General features: G+C 44.7%; 1 protein-coding gene across 1 annotated transcript in view; it reads right to left on the bottom strand.

Moving 5' to 3' along the window:
* ADGRL4 (adhesion G protein-coupled receptor L4) overlaps positions 1-12,630 on the bottom strand; it is a 290,259-nt gene that overhangs the window by 175,979 nt on the left and 101,650 nt on the right. Inside the window, exon 4 of the mRNA XM_075320254.1 lies at positions 3,527-3,673. Within this exon, the coding sequence (XP_075176369.1) occupies positions 3,527-3,673 (147 nt within the window). The remainder of the gene's footprint in view (positions 1-3,526; positions 3,674-12,630) is intronic.

The following is a 12,630-nucleotide window of genomic DNA, read 5'->3' as shown; positions in this document are numbered from 1 at the left end:
CAAGACGAACTTCTATAGACCACTATGATGCAAATGATAGAAAGACAGAGGTAAGGTGAGGCACGTCTTAAAAGGGTTATCATTATTGTACAAATTATTTTCGAATCAAAGTGTAACAAGGAGGTTTTTGCAGTCATCAGTGACTGTTATGGCGGCATCAGGTTCTGTTGAAACTCCAGATCCTTGCACTCTGCCTTCTAACTTCTCTGAAGTCTGTGATTAGAGCAGGCAGACTCAGGCGTCGACCCACAGACTTGTAGTTGATAGGCAGGCTAGGAATAGTTAATCTCTACTGGGCTGCTTGTTAATGTCCTTTAGTCACATTCACTCCTGCTGGTTGGACACTTCCTTGAGTGCCAGCCATAGCTTCTCTATACTGGTCTGGTGAGGTGGAATGATCCAGACTTGCTGGTGGATGTTGTACTTTTTTCCTGTGAGCAGTTGTGGTGTTAACCCTTGTTGCCTTTTGTTGCTACCTTCCTGCTCTTCATTTCCTCCTTATTTTCTTACTGTTTGTTCCTGTGAGTTTGCAGTGTGTCTGCGTTTTGTTTTTTCCCTATCTGTCCAATTCTGTGTTGACATCACCCTCCTGCCCCTTTATTCCCTGGGGGAAGGGGGGGACAGATTAGCTCTGGTCAGAAGAATAGCCAGGCAGGGGACTCAGGCATCAGGTCAGGAGAATAGCCAGGCAGGGGACTCAGGCATCGGGTCAGGAGAATAGCCAGGCAGGGGACTCAGGCATCAGGTCAGGAGAATAGCCAGACAGGGGACTCAGGCATCAGGTCAGGAGAATAGCCAGGCAGGGGACTCAGGCATCAGGTCAGGAGAATAGCCAGGCAGGGGACTCAGGCATCAGGTCAGGAGAATAGCCAGACAGGGGACTCAGGCCTCTCCACCATTAGGTGTAACCATGGGGACAGGGATAGCCTAGGATCTCCAAGCTTGAGGACAGTATAGGGGCCCCCTGTACCTCACTATCCTGCATTCACATTGTGACACAAAGATACAGGAATGTAATTATTAATTGTTTTAAGTAATTTGCATTGTTTTTAGCATCATTTCTTTAATGATTCTTACTTTCTCACATCCTCCTTGGTTCTGCTGCTAATCTACGCTGCTGTTGACGTGATCTGGAAATAATCAGTCTCCTTCCCCCTCTGTCAGCTGATGGTATAATTCCTTTTCACTTTACCTGCAGATGCTATCCTCAAGTATACTGCCATGTACTACAGAGACTTTGTGCCATTACTAACAAGTATGACAAACAGTTCTTTTTATAGATTGCTCTTCCATGAGCAAAAGCTGACTATGCAGAGCGCAGGCAGTGAGGAGACTGACGGAGCCTTTGTGACCACCAGGAGGCCGCGTGCTCATGACTGTACACTGTACTATGTAAGTAAATATCAGGATTCATCACTGGATCATTTCTTTACTCTCATGTAAATGTCCAAAATGTTTCATTTCTTTTACAGTCTGTACTATGAATATGATATCTGGTGACGGAATAACCCCTTTTGGACCTTGAGCAAGAATTTTGTTTTTTCTCTTGGGATGCTCCATCAGATGCCATATTTCCAAGATATTCACCTAGAGCAGGAGACCCCAAGCTGAGGCTCGGGAGCCACATGTGGCTCGTGGTCATCTTCCAGCTTGGTGCTTAACATTAGAAGTCCCAGAGAGGGGTCATTTAATATTTCTACCATTGGAACCCTATAAAGCTCGAAATTCCTGGGACTTCTAGTGTTAAGCACCAAGTCTAGCAAACAGCTATGAAGAGCAGATCTCCAGATAGTGACTTTTGTGAGTAGCCCTGCACAGAAGAGAAGATCTGAATTGGGGTCTTGAGGGAACAACTGGATCTTGGTATACTGCCTCAGTGTGATTTCTGTGGAAAAGCTTTGGCTGTCATTATACCAATAATGGGGTCTCTTGGTATCATTACTTTGAGGGTGTGGCAGCTGGATCTGGCTCGCAACCCTGTCTCAGAGCTGTATGTGGCTCTCATGGTCAGAAAGGATGGGTCCTCTGTCCTAGAGCATTGCTCATAGAGTACAATAATACGATTGGAACACCCCATGGGGTCTGGGGAATACTCGTCACTGGGCCGGTGAGGGTCAGGGGGTTGTCATGGGTGGCCCTGCCCGGTTTCGTGACCCCTAGGTGTCCATAAAAGGGAAAGTGGATGTGGAAAAGGATGGTGGGATGATGGTGGGAAGATGAGGATGAAGGGGTTGAAGATGTTGGGAGTTGTTGTCTCGTGACTCCACCTGCGGTGTGCGGCCAGGGATTGGCCACCGCTGCGGTGCTGTCTTCTGGGGCGGATGGTGTCGCAGCTGGGATGGTTCAGCTCCCCACAGGTAGAACTAGGCCCCAGGGAGGATGATGGGGGCGGTAGTGACTGTTGACGCCATAGCGCAGGGCAACGGCACTGTCAGTGAAGGGCTGACTTAGTAGTTGCAGTTCAAGGTTTTTACTCACTGTCCAGCTGTAACCCTTAGAGTGCCAGTCTCTGCTGTGATGAGAACCAGCCGATCTCGGATAATTCGGAGGTCTCCGCCGGTGTTCCCACTGTGAGTCCATTCTGGTTGGGGTCCCTCCAGTCCCATGGATGGAATATGGAATGGGCTGTGGGCATTTCTTGCCCTCTCTGTAGACCCTGGAATCCCCGGTAGCTATAGAGAACCCGTGCTAATCTGCTTATTCCAAGCCACGGGTCTTGTAGTGCGCCAGAAGTGTAAGATGATGCCTGGACCAAGGTCCTGACTATGCTCCTCATCCCAAGCTGTGCTCGGGGTTAACTGCTCAAGTGTGACGATGCTCCTTTTTTTTCCCCAAGTGGTGCCCGCCCCCCAGGTGGTTGTCCTAGTGACCAAGAAAGTCCCATGCCTCATGATAGCCACCCCCCTGTCTACCCCAGGCCAATCCCAGTGGGAAAGCACCTAACTGTGTATAGTTTGTGAATGTGAGAAACACCAGCGATTTAACCACTCCTTACCCGGGATGAGTACTGCACCTTAAGTGAGGTGCAGTACCCTGTGGCGACTGAAGCCTCAGGGGTGCCACACGATGCTATACAGTGGTACCATATTGCGGCATGTGAAGTTGTGGAAACTCCACGTCCCTCTGCACATGCTTGATGCACATTGCACCACTATATGATTGTTTGCAGATCTTAGTAAAACCTGCAGAATAGGACAACTATATTGTAAGTCAATGACCAGCCTTAGGTAAGAAGAGTCTTCATATTGCTCCACTTGGCCTGCACCATAATGATTTCCTGGAGAAACAGTCCACTTCATCCGGATTTCACTTCTCGTTAACCTTCTCAAGTTTTTTATATATAGTTTTTTTTCCTACAAACATAATTAAAACTCTTTCGGAAAGTGCAATAATACCTTTTTGTTACCTATTATACCTTTTAAATGTAATTATCCAGAATATAACCTGGAGGAAAAATCCTTCCTTTGTAAAGTTGATGTAGTAATTAAGTGACATTAAAGGCTGGATTATTATTTCCAGCACTTACCTTGACAGTAAGTCCCATCATTTGCTTTAAAGTGCAAACTTCCTGAGGACGAGTGATAACCTTTCAGGCATGAGCAATTGTATCCTCCGGCCGCATTCTCACACTGAGCGTGGTCGCCACACTTGTTTTCACTGCATTCATCTATATCTGCAAATACCATGTCAAATCGGAGTTTAATGACATATTTACAGATTGTAAGCCCCCCTGTCCCCCTTGGTAGTCAATGCCTGGTAGCAAGAACCCAAAATTGCAATTTTATAACATAAAAAAACAGAAACATCATCGTTGAGATAATTCCGTCTTTCTCCGTCTGTCAATGAGGCGTAGATTAGACAAAAAAAACCCCGAAACAATTAAATGTTTCCCACATCACAATATTCTGTTTCAAGAGGATAAGGAGAAGAATGAAACATTTTTAGATATCGCTGAATTCAGCTGCTGACACCAATATACTTCCCTCATAAATTACCTGAAAAGATTTTTCTACTTACTCATGTTTGTAATTAGAATAGGAAAATCCATAACTTAGACTAAGTAGGAAGTTTTTCTTATGAGTTGTCACATGCGGTTATTGGTGCGTAATTGTAGACTGAGCCGGATGATAAATCACAAACAAATAGACACGTAAAATATGGAGATAGATTGGTTTAATAATGAGAGAAAAATGGTCGAGGTTTATTAAAGCTGCCAAGATACATCATGGCAATATGTCTGGAGAAAAAGTGGATTCGGAATCTACAAGTAGGAAATGTGAAAAACTCATTGCAAACACTTCACATATGGTGGAGAATGCGGGCACAGTCAAAACTGCAGAGGAAAAATGGGCATTCAGCTTAGACCTTAAACCCATTCTGTTGTAGTGTCATCTGTGTGGGTGCTGTTTTGGAGCTCCCTCTGGTGGCAAGGAATGGTAGTGAAGCTGAGTCTGAGCCTGTGACTCAGACAGGTGTCGGCGTTAATTGGGAATCAAGGACGTCCTAATGCAGACAAGCCTGGTGTATATAGGAGAGCACTTTTTGCCTTGCTGGTGCCGGTTATAATTAAATTTTTCTCAGTCTCTGGACCTGGCTTGGAGTTTCTTCTTTCCTTGTTTCCCTGTGAAAGACTTCTGCAGATAAGTTTGTTAGGTTTTTCCTTGCTTCCTGATTTACACCTTAGGGTGTTTGTTTTTCTTTGTTTTGTATCTGTTTTTTTGCAGGTGAAGATTTGCCTTTCTAGTTTGGTGAGCATGGTTCCCCCTTTGCTAGCTCTTCTGCAAGAAAAGGGAGTTTCTCCCTGTCTAACTTGATTATTTGCACTTTTTTATTTTTGTGTTCTTTTCGGTATTTTGTTTCTCCCATTATTTACAAGAGTACCTGATATAGTGGGGGTGAGGTCGTTTGACCTCAAGGGCCATTTTTCTATCAGGAGATTGGTATTTTTCTGCAGGATTTTTGTACTGACCACAATCAGTTTCCTTTCCTTTTCTTTGTATCTAGTTAGTTGGGCCTCGCCTTTGCTAAATCTATTTTTCGTATCTGTGTATCGTGCTTTCCTATATCACCGTAATCTTTACAGTGCCTACAAGTAGTATTCAACCCCCTGCAGATTTATCAGGTTTACACATTCGGAATTAACTTGGCATTGTGACATTTGGACTGTAGATCAGCCTGGAAGTGTGAAATGCACTGCAGCAAAAAAGAATGTTATTTCTTTTTTTTATTTTTTTTTTAAATTGTGAAAAGTTTATTCAGAGGGTCATTTATTATTCATCCCTCAAACCACCAGAATTCTGTTTGGTTCCCCTAAAGTATTAAGAAGTATTTCAGGCACAAAGAACAATGAGCTTCACATGTTTGGATTAATTATCTCTTTTTCCAGCCTTTTCTGACTAATTAAGACCCTCCCCAAACTTGTGAACAGCACTCATACATGGTCAACATGGGAAAGACAAAGGAGCATTCCAAGGCCATCAGAGACAAGATCGTGGAGGGTCACAAGGCTGGCAAGGGGTACAAAACCCTTTCCAAGGAGTTGGGCCTACCTGTCTCCACTGTTGGGAGCATCATCCAGAAGTGGAAGGCTTATGGAACTACTGTTAGCCTTCCATGGCCTGGACAGCCTTTGGAAGTTTCCTCCCATGCCGAGGCGAGGCTTGTCCGAAGAGTCAAGGCTACCCCAAGGACAACAAGGAAGGAGCTCCGGGAAGATCTCATGGCAGTGGGGACATTGGTTTCAGTCAATACCATAAGTAACGTACTCCACCGCATTGGTCTCCGTTCCAGACGAGCCCGTAAGGTACCTTTACTTTCAAAGCGTCATGTCAAGGCTCGTCTACAGTTTGCTCATGATCACTTGGAGGACTCTGAGACAGACTGGTTCAAGGTTCTCTGGTCTGATGAGACCAAGATCGAGATCTTTGGTGCCAACCACACACGTGACGTTTGGAGACTGGATGGCACTGCATACGACCCCAATAATACCATCCCTACAGTCAAGCATGGTGGTGGCAGCATCATGCTGTGGGGCTGTTTTTCAGCCAAGGGGCCTGGCCATCTGGTCCGCATCCATGGGAAGATGGATAGCACGGCCTACCTGGAGATTTTGGCCAAGAACCTCCGCTCCTCCATCAAGGATCTTAAGATGGGTCGTCATTTCATCTTCCAACAAGACAACGACCCAAAGCACACAGCCAAGAAAACCAAGGCCTGGTTCAAGAGGGAAAAAATCAAGGTGTTGCAGTGGCCTAGTCAGTCTCCTGACCTTAACCCAATTGAAAACTTGTGGAAGGAGCTCAAGATTAAAGTCCACATGAGACACCCAAAGAATCTAGATAACTTGGAGAAGATCTGCATGGAGGAGTGGGCCAAGATAACTCCAGAGACCTGTGCCGGCCTGATCAGGTCTTATAAAAGACGATTATTAGCTGTAATTGCAAACAAGGGTTATTCCACAAAATATTAACTCTAGGGGTTGAATAATAATTGACCCACACTTTTATGTTGAAAATTTATTAAAATTTAACTGCGCAACATAACTTGTTGGTTTGTAAGATTTATGCATCTGTTAATAAATCCTGCTCTTGTTTGAAGTTTGCAGGCTCTAACTTATTTGCATCTTATCAAACCTGCTAAATCTGCAGGGGGTTGAATACTACTTGTAGGCACTGTATATATATATACCTCACCCCCCCTACCGCTTGTACTTGCATGTTAATGTGAAATAAAGATGGAACAACACTGAGATCCTCACGGAGTGCGACCCTCTTTCTTCTTTTGCATATATATATATATATATATATATATATATATATATATATATATATATATATACATATATATATATATATATATATATATATACATAATATATACAAAAATATAAAAAAATATATATAAAAAAAATTATAATATATATGTTACATATAAAAATTATATATATAATATATATACAGTGTATATATATATATACACATATATATATATATATATATATAGATATATATATATATATATATATATATATATATATATATATATATCTATATATATATATATATATATATATATGTGTATATATATATATACACTGTATATATATTATATATATAATTTTTATATGTAACATATATATTATAATTTTTTTTATATATATTTTTTTATATTTTTGTATATATTATGTATATATATATATATATATATATATATATATGTATATATATATATATATATATATATATATATATATATATATATATATATATATATATATGCAAAAGAAGAAAGAGGGTCGCACTCCGTGAGGATCTCAGTGTTGTTCCATCTTTATTTCACATTAACATGCAAGTACAAGCGGTAGGGGGGGTGAGGCGTGCCATGTCCGGCGTTGTATGGCACGCCTCACCCCCCTACCACTTGTACTTGCATGTTAATGTGAAATAAAGATGGATCAACACTGAGATCCTCACGGAGTGCGACCCTCTTTCTTCTTTTGGATTGTCCTGTGATATTTTCACCGAGTCTTCACCCGGATCTCATCCATGCACATTGGAGATTAATCGCGGCATCACGGCAACACGTGGAGCAAGCGGTGCACCGGGATTTCTTACACTTCAATATATATATATATATATATATATATATATATATATATGTATATATATTTTAGGCATCCGAGTCACGTGACATCTCCCCCTGATCGGACCACGTAACCGCTGCAGTCAGTGATTGACAGGGCTGAGTGCTTGAGCAACAGTGACCGGTGCTCCAATTTTTTAGGGAAAATTATCTTTCATTAATTCTTACTGGAAAGACTCAAAGTTAAATTAAACCTGGAATATTTTTCGGTCTTAGCGGAGGAATGTCAATAATTCGGGGGCTTCCTCTGACAGGAAGTCTCCATACAGTGAGTCATTAGGAATCACAATGACGGGAGCTGTGCACTCAAAACGGCCATTAACACAAACTATTTATTCATATTTTCCAGCTCCGCCGCATTAAAAGCCGAGAACAGAAATAACAGTCTGGATCATTTCAGAGGTTTCCGTGCACGGAGTTGGGGCTCAGTCGCACGCGGCACTTTTTTCTCCTCTGTTCCTATAGTAGGAATGTTATTATGGGGCGACAATGAAAATATCCCAGTATTTAGGAAGCAGAATGCTGAACTTGTTATTGAACTTTGCTTAAAAATGACCCATCACTTGCCATAAATGTGTATATTTTTACCTGGTGTAAACGCTGCCGTTACCCTGAATTTGGTGATATTTTCCTTTTGCTTTTGCTCCTTTCTGTTCTTGAGATATGACCCTTTTTTCCTACTTTATAAATATAATCTTGTTAGCCAAGTGGGTGCGGCCTTCAATAAAACTACCACAGAAAATAGATGGAGACCACACCCATTTGGTGACAACACAGTGGTTTAGACATTAATGGCTGTGTTGTTATTTACCCTGTTATACAAGCTGCGCACTGACACTGCACATTGTATCACAGGGCCAGATATGCAGTGCTTTCCCAGGAATAGATATAATATTTACAAAAATCTGAGGGGTGCACTCACTTTTGTGATATACTGTATACTGTATATTTATGGAAAGTGACAAGACCGCTTGAAATGAAATGTGTAGTCTCTGCTCCGCTGCATTGGTTCAGAGCTGAGTGTGTTAGATAATTCCACTCTTTGCATGGTCTTTTGGAGAATTGAATGACGACGTAAAGAATGCGACGTACTGTTCCCTCCACGCGTCGATACAGTATTGATTTTGCTTTGCGAGGATGAAGTGCCGTCCACAATCAGGTATTGAAGTCACTTTGAGCTCATAAGAAAGCAGACGGCCCGAGAAGTTAATGAAGATATTTATGTGCGGAGCAAAGAAGAATGGCCGCCCATTCACACCGGGCATGGAGAGGGGGAATCTACGGAGTGTCAGTGTTGGGATCCGGTTGGCAGAGTTCTCCAGTAATCCAGCCCGTCACGTTGTTTTCTCCTCTGTAAGTATCACTCTTTATAGTGGAACATTTCAGCCCTGCCGGCAAACTCATTCCTGCGCCTCACGAGGAGCGTGAACTATTGGGTGTCTCAATGAGATGAATGCAGGACAAAGCAGAATGGAGTAACCAGGCACAACCCTCAATGAGATGAATGCAGGACTAAGCAGTCTCTACTCTCTGTCCCTACACTCTACTCTCTGTCCCTACACTCTACACTCTGGCCCTACACTCTACCCTCTGGCCCTACATTCTACTCTCTGGCCCTACACTCTACTTTCTGGCCCTACACTCTACTCTCTGGCCCTACACTCTACTCTCTGGCCCTACACTCTACTCTCTGGCCCTACACTCTACTCTCTGGCCCTACACTCTACTCTCTGGCCCTACACTCTACCCTCTGGCCCTACACTCTACTGTCTAGCCCTACACTCTACTGTCTGGCGCTACACTCTACTGTCTGGCGCTACACTCTACTCTCTGGCCCTACATTCTACTCTCTGTCACTACACTCTACTTTCTGGCCCTACACTCTACTCTCTGGCCCTACACTCTACTCTCTGGCCCTACATTCTACTCTCTGGCCCTACACTCTACTCTCTGGCCCTACACTCTACTCTCTGGCCCTACACTCTACTCTCTGGCCCTACACTCTACCCTCTGGCCCTACACTCTACTGTCTGGCCCTACACTCTACTGTCTGTCCCTACACTCTACTGTCTGGCGCTACACTCTACTGTCTGGCCCTACACTCTACTGTCTGGCCCTACACTCTACTGTCTGGCGCTACACTCTACTGTCTGGCGCTACACTCTACTCTCTGGCCCTACACTCTACTCTCTGGCCCTACACTCTACTCTCTGGCCCTACACTCTACACTCTGGCCCTACACTCTACACTCTGGCCCTACACTCTACACTCTGGCCCTACATTCTACTCTCTGTCCCTACACTCTACTTTCTGGCCTTACACTCTACTCTCTATCCCTACACTCTACACTCTGGCCCTACACTCTACCCTCTGGCCCTACACTCTACCCTCTGGCCCTACACTCTACTCTCTGGCCCTACACTCTACTCTCTGGCCCTACACTTTACTCTCTGGCCCTACACTCTACTCTTTGGCCCTACACTCTACACTCTGGCCCTACACTCTACCCTCTGGCCCTACACTCTACACTCTGGCCCTACACTCTACTCTCTGGCCCTACACTCTACTCTCTGGCCCTACACTCTACTCTCTGGCCCTACACTCTACTCTCTGGCCCTACACTTTACACTCTGGCCCTACACTCTACTCTCTGGCCCTACACTCTACTCTCTGGCCCTACACTCTACTCTCTGGCCCTACACTCTACTCTCTGGCCCTACACTTTACACTCTGGCCCTACACTCTACTCTCTGGCCCTACACTCTACCCTCTGGCCCTACACTCTACTCTCTGTCCCTACACTCTACACTCTGGCCCTACACTCTACCCTCTGGCCCTACACTCTACCCTCTGTCCCTACACTCTACTCTCTGGCCCTACACTCTACTCTTTGTCCCTACACTTTACTCTCTGTCCCTACACTACTCTCTGGCCCTACATTCTACTCTCTGGCCCTACACTACTCTCTGTCCCTACACTACTCTCTGGCCCTACATTCTACTCTCTGGCCCTACACTACTCTCTGTCCCTACACTACTCTCTGTCCCTACACTACTCTCTGTCCCTACACTCTACTCTCTGTCCCTATGCTCTACTCTCTCTCAAATCTGGAAATACTTAACACTATATCCCCTTCACTGTGGCATCACTTGCCATAAATGTGTATATTTTTACCTGGTGTAAACGCTGCCGTTACCCTGAATTTGGTGATATTTTCCTTTTGCTTTTGCTCCTTTCTGTTCTTGAGATATGACCCTTTTTTCCTACTTTATAAATATAATCTTGTTAGCCAAGTGGGTGCGGCCTTCAATAAAACTACCACAGAAAATAGATGGAGACCACACCCATTTGGTGACAACACAGTGGTTTAGACATTAATGGCTGTGTTGTTATTTACCCTGTTATACAAGCTGCGCACTGACACTGCACATTGTATCACAGGGCCAGATATGCAGTGCTTTCCCAGGAATAGATATAATATTTACAAAAATCTGAGGGGTGCACTCACTTTTGTGATATACTGTATACTGTATATTTATGGAAAGTGACAAGACCGCTTGAAATGAAATGTGTAGTCTCTGCTCCGCTGCATTGGTTCAGAGCTGAGTGTGTTAGATAATTCCACTCTTTGCATGGTCTTTTGGAGAATTGAATGACGACGTAAAGAATGCGACGTACTGTTCCCTCCACGCGTCGATACAGTATTGATTTTGCTTTGCGAGGATGAAGTGCCGTCCACAATCAGGTATTGAAGTCACTTTGAGCTCATAAGAAAGCAGACGGCCCGAGAAGTTAATGAAGATATTTATGTGCGGAGCAAAGAAGAATGGCCGCCCATTCACACCGGGCATGGAGAGGGGGAATCTACGGAGTGTCAGTGTTGGGATCCGGTTGGCAGAGTTCTCCAGTAATCCAGCCCGTCACGTTGTTTTCTCCTCTGTAAGTATCACTCTTTATAGTGGAACATTTCAGCCCTGCCGGCAAACTCATTCCTGCGCCTCACGAGGAGCGTGAACTATTGGGTGTCTCAATGAGATGAATGCAGGACAAAGCAGAATGGAGTAACCAGGCACAACCCTCAATGAGATGAATGCAGGACCAAGCAGTCTCTACTCTCTGTCCCTACACTCTACTCTCTGTCCCTACACTCTACACTCTGGCCCTACACTCTACCCTCTGGCCCTACATTCTACTCTCTGGCCCTACACTCTACACTCTGGCCCTACATTCTACTCTCTGTCCCTACACTCTACTTTCTGGCCTTACACTCTACTCTCTATCCCTACACTCTACACTCTGGCCCTACACTCTACCCTCTGGCCCTACACTCTACCCTCTGGCCCTACACTCTACTCTCTGGCCCTACACTCTACTCTCTGGCCCTACACTTTACTCTCTGGCCCTACACTCTACTCTTTGGGCCTACACTCTACACTCTGGCCCTACACTCTACCCTCTGGCCCTACACTCTACTCTCTGGCCCTACACTCTACTCTCTGGCCCTACACTCTACTCTCTGGCCCTACACTCTACTCTCTGGCCCTACACTTTACACTCTGGCCCTACACTCTACTCTCTGGCCCTACACTCTACTCTCTGGCCCTACACTCTACTCTCTGGCCCTACACTCTACTCTCTGGCCCTACACTTTACACTCTGGCCCTACACTCTACTCTCTGGCCCTACACTCTACCCTCTGGCCCTACACTCTACTCTCTGTCCCTACACTCTACACTCTGGCCCTACACTCTACCCTCTGGCCCTACACTCTACCCTCTGTCCCTACACTCTACTCTCTGGCCCTACACTCTACTCTTTGTCCCTACACTTTACTCTCTGTCCCTACACTACTCTCTGGCCCTACATTCTACTCTCTGGCCCTACACTACTCTCTGTCCCTACACTACTCTCTGGCCCTACATTCTACTCTCTGGCCCTACACTACTCTCTGTCCCTACACTACTCTCTGTCCCTACACTACTCTCTGTC

The sequence above is a fragment of the Anomaloglossus baeobatrachus genome, chromosome 8 (genome assembly GCF_048569485.1).
Source record: "Anomaloglossus baeobatrachus isolate aAnoBae1 chromosome 8, aAnoBae1.hap1, whole genome shotgun sequence".
Taxonomy (NCBI): domain Eukaryota; kingdom Metazoa; phylum Chordata; class Amphibia; order Anura; family Aromobatidae; genus Anomaloglossus; species Anomaloglossus baeobatrachus.
The sequence above is the reverse complement of the archived record's forward strand: the minus strand, read 5'-3'. Positions and strand labels throughout refer to the sequence as shown.